The 18,097-nt window shown below is 37.5% G+C and overlaps 1 protein-coding gene across 2 annotated transcripts in view; it reads left to right on the top strand.

Annotated features, from left to right (window-relative positions):
* The window catches only part of DHX9 (DExH-box helicase 9), a 40,294-nt gene extending 22,455 nt beyond the window's left edge, over positions 1-17,839 (top strand). For both annotated transcript variants that reach the window (XM_037506324.1, XM_037506325.2), the window contains 14 exons: positions 2,337-2,493; positions 4,540-4,640; positions 5,657-5,870; positions 6,045-6,139; positions 6,406-6,479; positions 7,909-8,061; positions 10,151-10,311; positions 11,070-11,181; positions 11,742-11,903; positions 12,018-12,145; positions 13,837-14,066; positions 14,214-14,329; positions 15,025-15,225; positions 17,203-17,839. In XM_037506324.1, the coding sequence (XP_037362221.1) occupies positions 2,337-2,493; positions 4,540-4,640; positions 5,657-5,870; positions 6,045-6,139; positions 6,406-6,479; positions 7,909-8,061; positions 10,151-10,311; positions 11,070-11,181; positions 11,742-11,903; positions 12,018-12,145; positions 13,837-14,066; positions 14,214-14,329; positions 15,025-15,225; positions 17,203-17,545 (2,247 nt within the window). In that variant the 3' untranslated portion in view covers positions 17,546-17,839. The remainder of the gene's footprint in view (positions 1-2,336; positions 2,494-4,539; positions 4,641-5,656; positions 5,871-6,044; positions 6,140-6,405; positions 6,480-7,908; positions 8,062-10,150; positions 10,312-11,069; positions 11,182-11,741; positions 11,904-12,017; positions 12,146-13,836; positions 14,067-14,213; positions 14,330-15,024; positions 15,226-17,202) is intronic.
* The last annotated feature ends 258 nt before the right edge of the window (positions 17,840-18,097 follow it).

Below are 18,097 nucleotides of genomic sequence, written 5' to 3'. Positions count from 1 at the left end.
TAGTTTGAATTCAATTCTAATCAAGGTTTTTCACAGAATTTAATAGATTGCTCATACTTATAGGGAAGATTTGTGGCAAAAAAAAATAATTAGGATTTCTGAAGAAGAGCAGAATGGAGGGTTTTGTTTTATAGATATCAAGACTTAAAAGCTGTAATAATTGAGGCAGTCATGGGTTGACAGCTTGACCAATGGAATGGTGCTAAGTGCAGGAGCAGATTCCGTGTTACGCAGCTTAATGGCATTACACAAGAGTGATGGCATGCCAAATCAATAGTAATGGAGTTGAAAACAAATGGTCATCTATAAGGAAATAGTTGAATTTGGAATCTTCGTAACCAAATGTAAAAATAAACTCCAGGAAAATTAAGGACTTAAATGCCTGAGCATTTTCAAAATGCTACATTTTTTACAATGTATATGTAAATACCTAAATAGTACTGCCCATATAATAGAAATATAATATGAGCCACATATGTAATTTTTAATTTTCTAGTAACACATTTTAAAAGGTGAAATGAAAAGGTAAAGATTTCGATATATTTTGTTTATATCTAAAATATTTTGAGCATGCAGTCAGTTTAAAACTATACTAATAATTTGGATTCTTTTTTACATATAATCTCTTCAAAATCTAGTGTGTATTTTACACACACAGCACATCTTAATATGGATTGCATGCATTTCCTTTGCTCAGTAGTTACATGTAACCCCATGGCTACTGTATCAAGACATGTTCTAGACATTATAGAAGGGGGTTCTTAAAACACAAAATGTGCTAGCCCCGAAATAAAAGATAGGTATATTTGTCTTTTTTTTAATTAAGATTATTTGTTCACTCAAAACATGCTTTAAGGAAAACCATAAGTTAAGATTCTAATATTGCCAAGAGAATTAGTACAGAAATTGTAAATACCTCCTAAAGATGCATATTTGACCAGTAAATGTGAGGAAGTGTGAATCAGGAAGTACAGATCAAGACCCTAAAAATGTACTGCTTATGTCACTTTAATAAAACTTAAGTAAGGATACCAAGTATTGGAGAATGCGGAGTAGCAGAATCACTTATTCATTATTTATGGGGGTATATGAGTTGAGCAAACCACTTACAAAAATAGCTTAGCATTATCTCCTGAAGCTTAATATTGACATATTGATAGGTTCATACCCACACTTAGCCATGGAAACTTGTTTTATGTACAGCATTAGTCATGGAGAAAAAATGAGCGTTCATGGTAGCGGGAAGTGTTGTCCATATTAGTGAAAACTCTGGGAACAACCTAGATACTTACAGAGTCTACCTGCAGTTTGCACTGCCAGATACCTACAGGCAAATTAATTGATACAATCACACTCTGGGATATTAAACTGTCATCAGGATAATTGTAGTGATATACATGGATGGATCTTAGCAGTTCTATAGTATGTGAAAAGGGAAACCCTGAAAGAGTACTTAAAACATTCCCATAAAGTAAATTTTACACACATGTCTGCACATTTTAGGTAACTAAAGAAGAAATGAAATCTGTGTGACAAGGAATGATAGATTCAGAATAATAGTTTTCTTTAGGGAGATGAAGAGTGAAAAGGGGGTGGACCTTACATCTAGAGAAGTCTTGTCAAAGTTCTACGCTTTGTATTTGGTGGTTTGATGGATTTTTTTTTTTTTTTTTTTAAGATTGATTTATTTATTTATACAAGCACTGGGTACAAGCAGAAGCATGGGAGGGTGAGAGGATTCACCAGAGCAGGGAACAGAACAGGTAGACTGACGAAATACACTGCTGAGGGGAACAGTGGGCACACAGGAGAGGTCTGTCACGCCATGTGGGACCCTCACCGGTGGCCAGGGATCGAACCGGGCATTGCAGAGGCTGCAGGCAGCTTCGCAGCCCAGTGCTCAACCACTGCACCACCAGGGGAGGCCCGATTCTTCATATTATTAAATAGTAAATGTCTTGGCCATTATTTTGTTTGTTTGAACAAATCTGACCTTTTCAATATTCTTAAGATTAGCTTTGAAGGTGATTAGAACTTTTGGTTCATGGCTTTTTTTTTTTTTTTTTTTTTTTTTTTTTAGAAATTTCAGCGAAAAGCTTGAGATGAATTCTCTGCTCTCATTAATGTTTTTTTTTTTTTCTTCCTCTACCCAGGTAGCATTCATTTTTAATCCCCACAGCTCCAACTATTCTTAAAAATACTGTTACTACGTCCAACTGTAACCCCTTATCTTAAACTTCCATAAGTCACCTAAGAAACTGAATTTCACTGATGTCACTAAATCTTTTCGGTATATCTCATTAGTAAACTTTTATGTACCTTTTTTTCTTTTGTAGACTGACTTCCTTTTGGTAGTGCTGCGTGATGTAGTTCAGGCTTACCCTGAAGTTCGCATTGTTCTCATGTCTGCTACCATTGATACCAGCATGTTCTGTGAATATTTCTTCAATTGCCCCATCATTGAAGTTTATGGGAGAACATATCCAGTTCAAGGTGAACGTTGTGGGAGGTGGTGTGGGAGGGTGAACATCTTCTATGCAGTAGTGTTGGATTTTCTTAATCCTGGAGATTAGAGTAACAGTTTAAAGAATATTTAAAATACAGGCAAGATTCAGAATGTCAGACATCATAGCATTTTGGAGTTTTAGTCATGAAGTGTGGTGACTGCAGTTTGAGGAGCGAGATCAGGTAGTATTTTGTGCTGGCTTTTACTTATAGCCACACTTAACTTACAAGATTATATAGTCAAATATAAATAAATTTGGCCTGCAGGTGTTCATGAGAAATACTGTTAAAAGTTTAAGCAGTTAATTTCAAATTAACAAGAAAATCCTTGGAGCCTGAGGTGGCAGGCTTTGAAATGAGATTGAGACAAGTACTTCAAAATCAAGTATTTCTGATAGTCAGGAGCCTTTTTATTTTCTCTGGGAGGTTTTGTCATCACCTTTTTCTAGGATAGTCATCTGATGGTTTGGTTAAAAGAATGAATTAGTCTAATTGAGGGCATAAAAACAAGATGAAATTGCAGTGTGGGTGTAAAATGATGAATGACTGTATTAGGGTGCTAATTTTTGATATTCAAAAGTAACGGTAGCTCTGAAATAAAAGTCACTACAGTTGTATCTCAAAGTATACAGGTTAACAGTTTTAAAGTTGCTTTACATGTATATTTGGATTGAAAATAGAAGTAAATGGATGGCAGATGGTGGGAGTCAAGTTGGTTGTTAGAATGAAAGGTTATAGATAAAATTAAGACTTGACTGAGACTTCATCAGCAAGATCTAATGCTTAGATACGAACAGATTGATTCATTTGTTTAGATCAAATGGCGAGATACAGAAATAATTACAGATATTGTATGGAAGCATGAGTTAGTATACTTAGATTTCCTAGCTCTGTCTGCTAAGCACATCCAGAGCACTGATACTTCAGTGAGAAGGAGCATGCACAGCACCAAATCTTATTTTTAATACCATTCTCCAGTTAAAGGTATCAGATATCCTTGGAGAAAAGGCTGCTTCTAAGGCTGAGGCTGGAAATATATAAGAAAAGCCTGGAACAACTTGTAGTGCTAGAAAGTAAGGATGTACTTAAAAACACACACACATAGACTGTTGGGGACAAAGAGCCACTGGGAGCCAACTTGAAAGAGCTCTCAATGGAAAAAGCTAGAATAGTTTGAGCAAAACCAAAAATACAGTATTGGATTATAACCCTAATATAATAAAATACCCATGAATCTCTATAGTGATTGAATAAATATGTGGGTAATAAAGGTAAATCTCTCATATGAAAGAATTTCAAAAAGTTTTAGAAGATTCTCCTGCCTCAAAATACAGAGGCTTAGCTCCCTGCCCCTTGAGTGGACTATGCTTATTGATTTGCTTCCAAAGAATAGAACGAAAGGAATGGGGGCAGAGTTTGCAATGGAAAAACTTGACAAATACAGTCTAAGTTAGGACTTCAAGTTTAATATTACCTGTGATAAGTCATGTTGATAGCATGTACTCTTGCTACATTGTGATGGAATGGCTCTGTGGCTGTTCTTAGGGCAGAGAGGGGGAAGTGTTTAGAAATTATGAGACACTTTTGTGCCTGTCAGAGAACGGGCCTAATTGATCAGTGGATGTTCTGATCCTTACATTGAAGTCCTTTTCAGAATAACTTGAAAGGAGCCTATCTTACATGTTTGTTCTGATAGAAGAAGGATGACAATATGTTACTGTTGACTTAATTTCTGTTCCTGTATCACCCACTCGTTGGGACTGTTCAATATTTTGCATGTGTACAGTAGGCATTCCATAAATTTTTGGATATTGCATGTAGAAGATTATAATAGATTTGGGGGAACAAATTAAGAGAGACCTCATCCTCCTTCAGGATCCAAAGGATGGGAGCACTTAATTTGATTGGAAAACACATTATTGACAATGCGGTTTCTAAGCACTTGTGAAGAATCAGATTAATATTAAGTACTTTTGAACTGTGAATTTTAAAGACCCTTTCTTTCTGAATGTATTGTCTGGATTATTTTGGCAGAATATTTTTTGGAAGACTGTATTCAGATGACCCAATTTATTCCTCCACCAAAAGACAAGAAGAAGAAGGATAAGGAGGATGATGGTGGTGAGGATGATGATGTAAGTGAATCCTATGAAAAATTTTCATTATAGGAAAATTGTTATTGCTGAAAAGAGTAATTTGAGTAAAAGCATGCAGTGAATTAGCATTATAGCAAATATCTTTGAAAATTGACTAAAAAAACAGTTGATGTATTTCACTCCCAAGAATTCACTCTTCTTCATACCATGAGTTAAAGCATTTCTGGCATAAAGTTAAACAAAAAAGAAGAGGAAAGTAAGATGTTTAAAGACCACATGTGGTTAAAGATAATTCCATTTAAAACATGAAAGATTTATGCAACCTGACAAGATGCCCCAGAGTATGATAGATAAATCCATTTTATAAGACTTTGTTGCTCAAAGTGTTTTTCATAAACCACTATACCTGAGAATGGTAGAATCTTGGTTCCCACCTCAGATCTATTAAATCAGAATCTACACTTAACAAGATCTCCAGGTGATCCATGTGTACAGTGCAGCTTGAGGAGCAGCAGTTTGATTCTAGATTAAAGAGATTATTTGGTGATTACTTTGTCAGGTGGAGAGTGTACAAAACTAGGGAATAATAAAAGATTTCAGAATAAATAGGAGGGGAAAGTGACATTTTGTAGTACTTGAGTCTTGATCCAATGGTAATGTAAAATGCATCTTGCATTTGGACATTTAAACATCTGAGTACTGTAAAATAGTGAGCAGTGCAGAATTTGAGAGAAGATAACCTGAGATTGGATGTTTTTAATCAGAATACTTGAGGATGTAAATGAATAGTAAATTAGAAAGTTTATTAGAGTTAGTATTTGATTTTTAGACATGTCCTGTGGAAACTACTGGTCTGTTGAGAAATTCAGTGTGTTACTTTACAATAGGTCCAAAATTTTTAGAAATTAAATGTCTCCTGTATGCCAGTATATGACTGATGAATCAGTGAGATCAATAAGGACATTAGGTGTTATTTTAAAAACAAATCTGTAATACTTATCTCATAAGGTGTTGTAATTGAGACAACCCAAAATTTGTCTCCCTATTTTTGGCAGGCAAATTGCAACCTGATTTGTGGTGATGAATATGGTCCAGAAACAAGGATGAGCATGGCTCAGCTGAATGAAAAGGAAACTCCCTTTGAACTTATTGAGGCACTACTTAAGTACATCGAGACCCTTAATGTTCCTGGAGCTGTGTTGGTTTTTCTGCCTGGCTGGAATTTGATATATACTATGCAGAAGCATTTAGAAATGAATCCACATTTTGGTATGAGTCTTTGAATTCTCACATATTTGAGGGTGAAAGTAAATATTTTTGTTTATTCCCTAGCCGTACATGAAAACAAAATTTAGTGCTGTGTTAATTTTGCAATTAGAATACATATTACAGTTTTAAAGTAAGCTTCTATTTTTAGATCTTAACTTCTCCTTATTGTTATAGGAAGCCACAGGTATCAGATTCTACCTCTGCATTCTCAGATTCCTCGGGAGGAACAGCGCAAAGTGTTTGATCCAGTGCCAGTTGGAGTAACCAAGGTAAATACCATTACAAAGTTGGAAGTGACATAGATATTAAGTAAATGTTACAGATCTTCAAAGAGCTATCAAAAAAATGTGTAATCCATCTAAATTAAGAAGGAAAAAGGGGGTCTTCTTCCTGAATGTAGGTTTTTTCATTAGTCAATGATGTTTTTAAAGATGTCGTTAATTCCCTTACGAGTACAGAAACAAATCTTTCCTTTTGAATACTTAGCAGGAGAATGTTTCCTGAAGTTAATTTTTCTTACTTCATTTCTCCACAGGTTATTTTGTCCACAAATATTGCTGAGACAAGCATTACCATAAATGATGTTGTTTATGTCATTGACTCTTGCAAGTAAGTTCCCAAGGAACCTATTTGCCTAGAATAAATCTTTACACTGCCCTATTGCTTATCAGTTAATGGAATAATAGAAAGCACTTATTTTTAAACTTATGTGTTCTACCATCAAAATTACTGTGCATGTACACACACACACACACGACTAATGTTTATTAGTAATCCTCTGTATTGATCATCACAAATCAGTGAATCATCATAGAAAGTGACTGTTTCCCACTGTAGTCACTGCTGGTGCTTTGCTCATTTCCAGTGGGTGTTTCCACTGACCACTGCCATACCATAGCATGCTGTTTGGTGTAGAAAGATGACCAATATATGTCACATAATAAACATCCTACCTGATGAACACTCATTAAAAGCCTTCCTATTTGGTGTGGAATGAGCCTGGGAAATAAACAAGGAAGAGCTTAATATGTAGATAAGTAACCTTATGGTAATTGATACACAAGACAAAAAAAGTCAAAACTTGGTATATCGCTGTTTGTGCCCCATAACTGACCTCTCTTTATATAGTCTCTCAAGTCGCTCCTGGCAATTCCTACTTTAGGGAATGGTGCAAAGCACGCAGCTCTGTTGTGCAATCCAAATCATCTCAGACTTCTGCCTGTACGTGACATTGAAGGATTCTGAAGCTGCTTAGGGTTTCAAAAGATTTATACAGGCACTGTTTCTTGAGGTTATCCACATTTTCTGGTCACTACATAACTTTTAGCCTAAAAATTAAGCTTTGGGATACAGTTGGCTTGAATAATTATTACCTACTTATATGTGTGTGTCTCATGGTCTTTAAATGCTTCACATTCATTCAGTCAGTCAGTGTTTATAAATAGGATCCCTGTGAGTTAGGTAATAATATACTCTTTTTTTTTTTTTTAATTTTATTTTTATTTATTTATACAAGCACTGGGTACAGTCAGAAGCGTGGGAGGGTGAGAGAATTCACCAGAGTCAGAGGGGAGAGCAGAGCAGGCAGAATGACCGAAGTACACTGCTGAGGGGAGCAGCGGGTGGCAGGAGAGGTCTGCGCGCCATGTGGGACCCTCCTCCTGTGGCCGGGGAGCAGCCGGGGATTGAGCCAGCGCTGCAGAGGCTGCGGGCAGCTTCGCAGCCCAATGCTCAACCACTGCGCCACAGGGGAGGCCCCTTATGTATATTAATATACTCATTTTATATTAATGAGTATATTAATATACTTATTTTAGATGAAGAAAATGAATGTATTCTGCTGCCTTTCAGTAGATTGACAGCTGAAGAGTGGGAATCAAGTTACTGGGTTTTATTGGTATTGGTTACAAATAGACATCACAGTAGGCATGGTTATCTGGAAAGCAGCCACCACTTAGTGAGTGTAAGAGTTATGTGCTGGCGGTCTTACAACTTACTACCTGTGAGTTTTAGAACTTACCTCTCTTTTTCTATTTAGGCAGAAAGTGAAGTTGTTCACTGCTCACAACAACATGACCAACTACGCTACGGTGTGGGCATCCAAAACAAACCTCGAGCAGCGGAAAGGACGAGCGGGCCGTGTGCGGCCTGGATTCTGCTTTCACCTCTGCAGCCGAGCTCGTTTTGAGAGGTGTGACTCACTCTTGAGTAAAGACTGACAACTTTTTTAACCCTTTACACATCCTCTCTCTGTCCTCCAGTGAATTTAATACATAAATGTCACCATTTAAGTGTACTAGAGGAAATCTGGCTTCCAATATTGAGATTGTGGAAAGAATGAAATCAGAAATTGTTGATGTTGGCATGTTTGCTACCAGTTACCGTCTACAAAGTACCTTTTATTTTTTTTACTTTTTTTTAAAGTTTTGTTTGTTTATGCATATAAGAACTGGGGCACAGGCCAGAGACGTGGGGGGTGAGAGGATTCACCAGAGACAGAGTAGGGAACAGAACAGGCAGATTGATTGAAACACACCGCTGAGGGGAACAGTGAGTGAGTCAGGAGAGGTCTGCAATGCCATGTGGGTAGCTCCCTGGCCGGGGATCAAACTTGTGCCGCAGTGGCTGTGGATAGTTTCATAGGTTGCACAGCGTCTTAACCCCTTGCGCCACCAGGGAAGCCCCTAAGTACCTTTTAAAATGAGGTTATGTGGATGCTATTTTGGCTTCACGTGGCATCATCACTTGAGAATTACTGATTGTTACAAACTGGTTAACTCTGCAGAGTGTTAAATAACAATACTTTTGTATTATAGAATATTCCTATTTTCTACTGTTAGCACATCTCATGTTCATGTGATCCTGCTCCTGAGAAATGGGGGGCATTATTTGAATAAGGAAACTAAAGCTTAAGAAACTTGGTTAACTTAATAAAAACTGTATCAGAGACAGGACCGAAATCCAAGTTTCCTACTGCTTTGCTAATTTCCATTTATACTACAGGCCTTTTGGGGAATGTTTGTGGGTGGGACCTGTTGGTTTTAAAGATTGTGTTTATGCATTATAGCTTTAAAATATTTATCAATAGTTGTATATTTCTGGAGATCTATGTGGTGGTTATATGTTTGTTTAAACCAGCTGATAATAAAGGTAGGGTTAGGGAGATAGACTGCTAGGTGACATGTCTGTCATGCACTGAAGAAAAATTAAAGAAAACTTTGAGTTGATTTTATCCTGGTAACATGACTCCCTAATAATTGCATGTGCAGGCTTAGTTGAGCACCAAGCAGTTAACTCAGGGCAACATTTGATAGGTACCTAGTTCTTTTTAAAGGCTAGATTGTCCCTTGAACTGATGAAACAAGTACTGTGTCTAGCAACTTAGGGTAAAACCACCTACTAAATAGTAGCGGCGTGAATAGACCTTTAATAAGGAATTTTTGTTCTTTGTAGGATGAGGAATAGGTTACTATTTGCTTTTATGTAAACCTGATTAAAGTTGATCTAAATCTTGCCAGCAGTGTTAGAACCACTTGTAAATGATTCCCAGGAATCTTCATCATGAACACTTTATAGGGAAAAAGCCCCAGTTAGAAGTGTAGAGACTGGTGTTTTAATACTATTTGTGCCTAGTACATTGCATAAACTAATATTTGCATTCCTTAGACCTCTGTTTCTCCAGTCTATGAGTGATAATATATATAATATCCAACATAATGGATTTGTTTGAGAAATGAATTAATAATGTAAAATACTGAGTATAGTGCTTGGTACATAATAAGCTCTTTAAATGTTAGCTGTTATTACAAATCAATATTATTAAAATTTCAAAAGGACTGAGTGATCTCTAAGATCCTTTCCAGTGGAATTATGTGGGTCAGGAAGGGGAGCAGTTTGTAGGAAAATGTTGGCGTTCTTACATTGCCCCCAAAAGCCTGGTCACCCCTTTTAACATGTTTGTCAGCAGAAAAGACCTAAAAAAAAGCAGTGGGAGTAATAGTATCACGGAATTTTGATATTTTTTTTAATCCTCCACTCCTCAGCTGAAAATGCCATCAAGCTGTAATTGTAAAGTCATAAACAACTCATAGGGTCTTTTTCAGTGAGAGTGTAGTAAATATAAAACATTTTTTGATAACGGTTAAAGCATGATGGAAGGGTAGCTCTGTCTACCTGATTATTTCTCTGCAAGGATTTTATTAAACGAGTGTGTGTGTGAGAGAGAGTGTGTGTGTACACACACCAGGGAAGGTGGTTATTTTATGTTTATGGTCTCTTAGACTCGAAACCCACATGACACCAGAGATGTTCCGAACACCATTGCATGAAATTGCTTTGAGCATAAAACTTCTTCGTCTGGGAGGAATTGGCCAATTCCTGGCCAAAGCCATTGAACCTCCACCTTTGGATGCTGTGATTGAAGCAGAGCACACTCTTAGAGGTACTGACAAATGCAGACCTACCTAACACAAGTGTTTATTTTATACCATCTGTCTTGTCCTGGCAAATAGCAACAAATAAAAGAAGACACTGTCAAGCGGAGCTGTGATAATAAACAGGGCTGGGGTGCTAAAGTACCCAGTGTTGCTTCAGACCTCACCATGGCCGCTTGTATAGTGAGCAGCATGAGGAAAAAGATGACGTACTCTTCCTGAAAAAAATGGTGAAAAGTCAGGGTGTTATCGCTAAATATTTAATTGTTAAAACACAGATTTCTTGTGATACCTGTGTATTATCTTTTAGAATATGTTTGTTTTCCAGTTGACTTATAGAAGCAGTTTAGTACAGTGATAAAAGTAATGGCATTGGAACCAGAGGATCTGAATTGAATTTAGTTCTCACCTGCTCGTGAACTTCAGTTCTTGATTCTCCAGATTTCTTTTCCCTCTCTCTAATCTTCCACGTTTTCAAACCTGTCACGGCATACAGGTGCTTGTGGTGACTGTATTTATAGATACCTCGTGGACTGTTTAATTTATAACCTACTGGGCCTAATTCTAGTAACTTCTTCAAAACCCATAGAAATTGATTTTGTTCTTGCGTGAAGAGAATTATTGGGCATGGGTACTGATAATTGTCTTGACAGATGAGAACTGAAGTGTGTTATTTTAACCATAATCTATATAGAAATACATAATGTTTGCCTAGGTTAAAGGACTATTCATTAGTATCTGCTCACAAAGAAATGTCTCCCTACAGAACTTGATGCATTAGATGCCAATGATGAGTTGACTCCTCTGGGACGAATCCTGGCTAAACTCCCCATCGAACCTCGTTTTGGCAAAATGATGATAATGGGGTGTATTTTCTAGTAAGTGTTTTATTGCTGATATTTATTTGGTAGAACAATTTTAGACTCTTATTCCCCTCCCCATTAAAAAGATGGACTCAGAAGGAATAAACTATTCTCAAGTGGAGAAGTAGCACACATTAGATACTTACAGAGAAGAATAAAGTGAAAAGATGAGTAATTCCAGTAGGTGGACACCTAGGAACAACCTGGGGAAAGAGCAGAGATTTCTCAAAAGAAAATTGCTGTTCCTCCCAGAAGATTTAAGTAGTTGTCCTTGAAAGAGAAGTAGCATTAGGAAAACAGGTATATTTTATCAGAAAGTTTTGAAGGTTAAAAATTTGGTAAGTTGGGAAAATAAGATTATAATTTGTGGTAAATGTGCATGTTTTAATATCAGAGCTCATTTTTTTTTTCCTTTCTGCTTCTGGAGAGAACAGCTGTAACGTTCTTTGTTAAACCAGTTTCAGTGCTAATAGAGTAGTATATTAGCTGATAAAGACTGACCCATAGTTGACAATACAGTCCAAGCTGCTGGAACAAGATTGTGGTCTAGATGGCTTTTCCCTGTTCTTTTTCAGTGTGGGAGATGCTGTCTGCACCATCTCTGCCGCCACCTGCTTTCCAGAGCCTTTCATCAGTGAAGGAAAGAGACTGGGTTATATCCATCGGAATTTTGCTGGAAACAGATTTTCTGATCATGTGGCCCTTTTATCAGTATTTCAAGCTTGGGATGATGCTAGGTATGGACTCGAGAGGGGAGAATTGTAAGATTTGGGTGAACTGTGTCTCTTTCTCTTAATCTTTATCTAGTTCTGTGGGCTTTCAGAATAATTTTTCATTCCTATTTATTTTAGGATGGGTGGAGAAGAAGCAGAGATACGCTTTTGTGAGCACAAAAGGCTCAATATGGCTACACTAAGAATGACCTGGGAAGCCAAAGTTCAACTTAAAGAGATTTTGATAAATTCAGGATTTCCAGAAGGTACTACTTTCAAATTCTTAAGACATATCTGAATTGACATTTATGTAGTGATGTAAATTGACGGTGCAGTATATTTTAGTTTCATGCTTTAGACTGTGCTTTATTTTTTTTTAAACTTGCTAGTATTCCTTAGTTCTTTGAACTATGATGGTAGTTTTTCCACATCAGTTTAGTCTTTCTAAAAAGGAAACAAAAGATGAGGATGCTCAAAGGTAAAGAAAGTAATTGTAATATAGCACACGGATGATAACGGATATTTAAAAATTGTACTACTTGGGGAGTTTTTTAAAATCTCTTGTAAAGAGCACTGGTCTTGCTCTCAGGACTTTGGAGTGAGCGCTTTGTTTCAGTAACCTCAAAAGAGTGGTTGTGAAGTGATGTATCTGTTTGCCCATGTGTTCATTTTTGATGTAAATTCTATCGCATTATGTCTTAAGTGACTTTAAAGTTTCAGTGTGTGGATATAGAAAACTGATGTAGAAACAGCAATCCAACTCTTATCTTGAGAAGAGGTTGAGCTGTTGTATCTGCAACTAGATTGAGATAGAACTATTTCCTAAAATATTTCCTAAAATATTGAGCACTGGTATATATAACCTGAAGGACATGTTTCATTGAGAGATAGAAGGAAGTGGGACAAGACACTAAATTTTGAAAGGATATGATCTGAATTACTAAGCAAAGTAGTTCTCGTCTATTATAAGCTGACTACATTTGTAATTTTTCTTTTACAAAATCAAAGGAAAAGGGAAGAACATTTTTTATATGCTAAAATCCACAGTAATTCTGAGATGCAGATATTATTATCCCATTTTGTAGAAGAGAAAGCTCACACAGGTTTAAGTTACTTGTCCAAACTCATTCAGTTAGGAGGCTGTAAGACTGGAACTCAGATTTGTCTAGAGTAAAATATTTCCATGCTTTTGGTCATTCACCATTATAGCTTCCTAAACAATAATAAAATACTCAAACCAGAGTCGTGATGAAAATATCAGCCTTAATTCCAGTGCACTCCCCTTGGATTATCACTCCATCTTCGGAAGTAACAGCAATTAGGAACAGCAGATGGGGTACTTAGTGGTTCTATCAGTCCAGGTCTTATTGTGAGAGTAGGTGATTGTGGGGATTCTTTTTTTTTTTTTTTTTTTTTTTTTTGAGTAAGCACTTCAAGCTTATATTATTGCTGAGTTCTGTAAGAGAACATTTTAATTTTCTTACTGTAGAAACAAAATTTTTCCTTGACTTAGTCTTTAGTAGGAGTTCTAAGAGAGGAAGTTACTCAATTTATTTGTACAAAGGATGAAAGGAGAGCCAGTTCTTTTTTTTTTTTTTTTTTTTTTTTTTATTCGTTTATTTATACAAGCACTGGGTACAGTCAGAAGCGCGGGAGGGTGAGAGAATTCACCAGAGCCAGAGTGGGGAGCAGAGCAGGCAGAAGGCCCGAAGCACACTGCTGAGGGGAGCCGCGGGCGGCAGGAGAGGTCTGCGTGCCATGTGGGACCCTCCTCCGGTGGCCTGGGAGCAGCCGGGGATCGAACCGGCACTGCAGAGGCTGCGGGCAGCTTCGCAACCCAGCGCTCAACCACTGTGCCACCGGGGAGGCCCGAGAGCCAGTTCTTTTAAATAGTGTATGTGCAATATGAGTATGAGTCAGTTGATTTTTGTTTTTTTAACCTGATTCCTCATAACAGATTGTTTGTTGACACAAGTGTTTACAAACACCGGACCAGATAATAATTTGGATGTTGTCATTTCACTTCTGGCCTTTGGTGTCTACCCCAATGTGTGCTATCATAAAGAAAAGAGGAAGATTCTCACCACTGAAGGGCGTAATGCACTTATCCACAAGTCCTCTGTTAATTGTCCTTTTAGCAGCCAAGACATGAAGTACCCATCTCCCTTCTTTGTGTTTGGTGAAAAGGTAAGAAAGAATTTGTTCAGAAAAATTTTCATTGAAAATGCAAATTTTCTTAGTAATGTGCAGTGGGAACACAAATTTTAATTTTCGAAGCATCACTTGATGGTTGGAATGTCAACTGTGCCCTCTTCCCTTTTTCTCCACTTGCAGATTCGAACCCGGGCCATCTCTGCCAAAGGCATGACCTTAGTCACTCCCCTGCAGTTGCTTCTCTTTGCCTCCAAGAAAGTCCAATCTGATGGAGAGATTGTGTTTGTAGATGACTGGTATGAATTTTCAGATGCGATCCCCAAACTGAATTCTTACAATTGAGAGGGAATGTAAATCAACTGCTTATCTAATTTAATTTGTGAAACAAACATCATATAATTTGGTGTTACATCAGGTGCTTTATGATGCCTTCTGTGAGTAATAGGATGCCTTGCTTGCTAGTGTGGTTCACAATTGGTAGAAAGTCTTCAACTGACTATATAAGTTGAAGCAAAAACTTAGGAATTGGAGATATATATGCCAACATGAATAGTACACTGGGGAATTAGATTCTGATGGGGCCTGGATGCCTATACATGTGTTAGAGACTAGCGGTAAGTAGCTAGTAATAACTTGACGAAATGGATTAGAAATTAATGGACGGTCAGCAGGCTTGGCCATATTTCTGAAAACAGAAAACCCAGACAATCTGAGTCTCTTACTCCCATCTTACTAGAGACTTAGTGGTCTGTATTGCTAGCAGTATTTTGCTTGATAGTCTTTATAGTTCAAAACTCCTGCCAGTAGCTGGTGGTGAATTTTAAGAACTTAGCCTAGAGTATTATTGTTAGTCACATCTGTTTCCATAAGATGAACCATTACAGTCGTCGTAAGTATTGGCACATAGTACCAAACAGTTGCCATGCAGTAACTTGAGAGATAATTTTTTTTTTTCCCTGTATGCACATTTGTAAAATTTTTTCTATTTTAGGATCAGACTGCAAATTTCTCATGAGGCTGCTGCCTGTATCACAGCTCTCCGGGCAGCCATGGAGGCTCTGGTTGTTGAAGTAACCAAACAACCTAATATCATTAGTCAGTTGGACCCTGTTAACGAGCGTATGCTGAACACAATCCGCCAGATATCTAGGCCCTCTGCTGCCGGTATCAACCTAATGATCGTCAGTACACGGTGAGGAGCATAGTAAAATTTCTCTTTGAACCAAGCAGAGGACAGTAATCTTTCCATAGGCCTAAAATTTCCACAGTGAGTTGCTAGAGGCTTTAAGATATAATTCTGGACAAACACTGAATATGGAGTTTAGTTCTGGTTAACAGACTAAAAGGGTGTTCACTCTTGTCTTGTTACTCTATTACACATGTGTATAGTAGAGATAGAAAGGGGCCTTAAAAATACATGCAGAATCTAGGTTGGTCACACAACCAGAACTCAACCGATCCTTTTTCCTCAGTACTATGTTGAAACTGCTAAAGAAAAAATGTTGGCGAGGAGTTAAATTGATCCTCAAATGAAAAGCAGCAGGGTTTATCATCTTAGGGAAATACAGGAACATGCTTATCTTTAAAAAATGTGAACTATGTCTTAATTCTTAAAATGTTCTGCTTTTTTTCCTTTGGCTGCAACTTCTTATTTGTAAATATTTGATACCTACAGAAAGGGGAGAATGACAGTATAGTGAACACCCACAGTCTCTAATTGTTGGCATTTTGTGACACTTTCATGGATCTATTACACGTCCATCTAATTTTGCTTAATCATTTGTGATTAAGTTGCAGATATTATGGCATTTTACATCAGTATCCTTTATCTTTTAAGAACATGGCCACAGAACACTGATTACATCTCTAAAATTGTGTTGTAATCCTATTATACAAGTGTGTAAAATGTTTATAGTTATCCAGAAGTATTCTTTAATCTCTCCATCAAGCTAACCTTACTGCATGTGATTGAAACAATTACAATTGTAATTTTAAGGTGCAAAATCATATCTGTGAATTAGGGTTTCCCAATTTGACTGTGAGTACTAAATTTTGAACATTATTAAGCATAGTGGTTATGTGCCAGGCACTGTGCTAAGTGCTTTTCTAGTATTAACTCATCTTAATATTTAATCTACCTATGATGTAGACAAATTATTATCTCCTTCAATGTGAATAAGGAAGCTAGGAACAAGGAAGACTCAGGGCCACAAGCTAGTGAATGGTAGAGCTGGATTTGAGCTCAAGCACTGTGACTCCTGACATGGTGCTGCCCTTTATTACACCATCCAGGTGTCATGGGCATCCTTAACAAGTGTCTGAAAGAGGGAAATTACTTTTGTCAGGAGCAGTGGTGATCAAGAGGGCTTCACACATAATCTGCTCTGTGAAGGACCAGAAACTAGGAAGGATGGGATAAATGGAGAAAGAACTTAAAATATACCAACATAATGGTGGCCTGAATTATGGTAGGGGGAAGAGAAATGGGAAGAACTGAGTAGATTAGAGAGGTTTGTAGTAAAATCAGTAGCAGTTGATGTTAGAACACAGTAGTGAATGAATGAAAAGAGATTCCAGCCCTATTTCTAACTTGGGCAACTGTTAAATTGCTACTGCTAGTGTCTGACAAAAGCTACACAGGAATAATAGTTTGGGCTATATTGAATTGGATTTGTTAATGAAAAATCTGACTTTTGCAATTTTTCATTGCCCCTTTTTTTTTCTTTCTTTGCTACACAAAGCAGATTTAGCTGTAAACAAAGACGTGTCAAGAACATATTTCAGAGTTAATGCAGAAAAATACTTGTTAAAGATGAAATAATATATTACCAGCTCCAAGAGCCTCTTTACTAACATATTGCTGCTTTCTTCAAGTGCTATATATTTGAACTGAGTGAAAGAGCACTATATTAAAGTGGTAAGGACTTCCTGCCAAAATTTAAGATCTTGAGACTGAACCAGAAAGAACTTTAGAAAAACACATGGTTACAGTTGGCACGTCCTCCTGCATCTATTTTGGAATAGCAGGTTTTTTCACTTCCATTTGCATTTTGCCCTTGGCTTTGTTCCTTCAATGCATTCAATTTTCAAATGTGACTGAATGTATTTTGTGAAAGTTGGAAAGTATTAAGGGTCCTTTGCTAACGTGGTGCTTTTGTGCTCTTCCCAGGTATGGAGATGGTCCGCGTCCTCCCAAGATGGCCCGATATGACAATGGAGGTGGATACAGAAGGGGTGGTTCTAGTTATGGCACCGGAGGCTATGGCACTGGAGGCTATGGAGGTGGTGGGGGCTATGGCGGGGGCTCTAATTCCTATCGGGGAGGCTATGGTGGGAACAGTGGTGGTGGCTACAGAGGAGGTTACCGAGGTGGCTACCGAGGTGGCTCAGGGGGGGACTACAGAGGGTCAAGTGGAAGAGGCTACAGGGGATCCGGGGGTTTCCAGGCAGGAGGTGGCAGAGGAGGGTATGGGGGTGGCTACTATGGACAAGGAAGAGGAGGGGGCTATTAATCTTGGTTATGTCAGTACCTGTGCATAGATAGTTAAAAGTGCATGCTACCTATTTTCCCAGGTTGTTTATTTGCTGCCGATAAGTAAACACATTTTCCACCCATTTTGTGGTTCATTATAGTTTAAGGAAACTCAAGTATATAGACTAGTGATTTTGTTTATATTATGTAAAATATGACCTATTATAAAAGTACCAGTTTGTATTTTTTCTTTAAGGAGTAAAGATTTGCCTTTAAAATTAACTTGGTATTTTCTTGGCTTTAGTTTAATAAAATAGAAAATAAAGTACTACACTGAATACTGGCTATGTAGTTGTTGCATTTCCTTTCTTAAGCATCCCCCTATAGTCTACCAAGAACGACAATATATTCAGTTTACAAGAAGTTACAGCAAGTACTAGTTGAATTGACTGTATCTTTCCCATTCAGTAGGGAAGTGAATAGTGCTAGACACACTAGGGGAAAGAATCTGGAAAGGAAGAATATGTAGAAAGGTGTGAAATTACTGCTCATCATCCCTCTTCTCACCACACATACATTGGGAATATAATTA

This window comes from Talpa occidentalis, unplaced genomic scaffold (genome assembly GCF_014898055.3).
Source record: "Talpa occidentalis isolate TD23 unplaced genomic scaffold, MPIMG_talOcc4v2.1 talOcc4.12, whole genome shotgun sequence".
Taxonomy (NCBI): Eukaryota; Metazoa; Chordata; class Mammalia; order Eulipotyphla; family Talpidae; genus Talpa; species Talpa occidentalis.
This window is presented reverse-complemented; position numbering and strand designations above follow the sequence as displayed.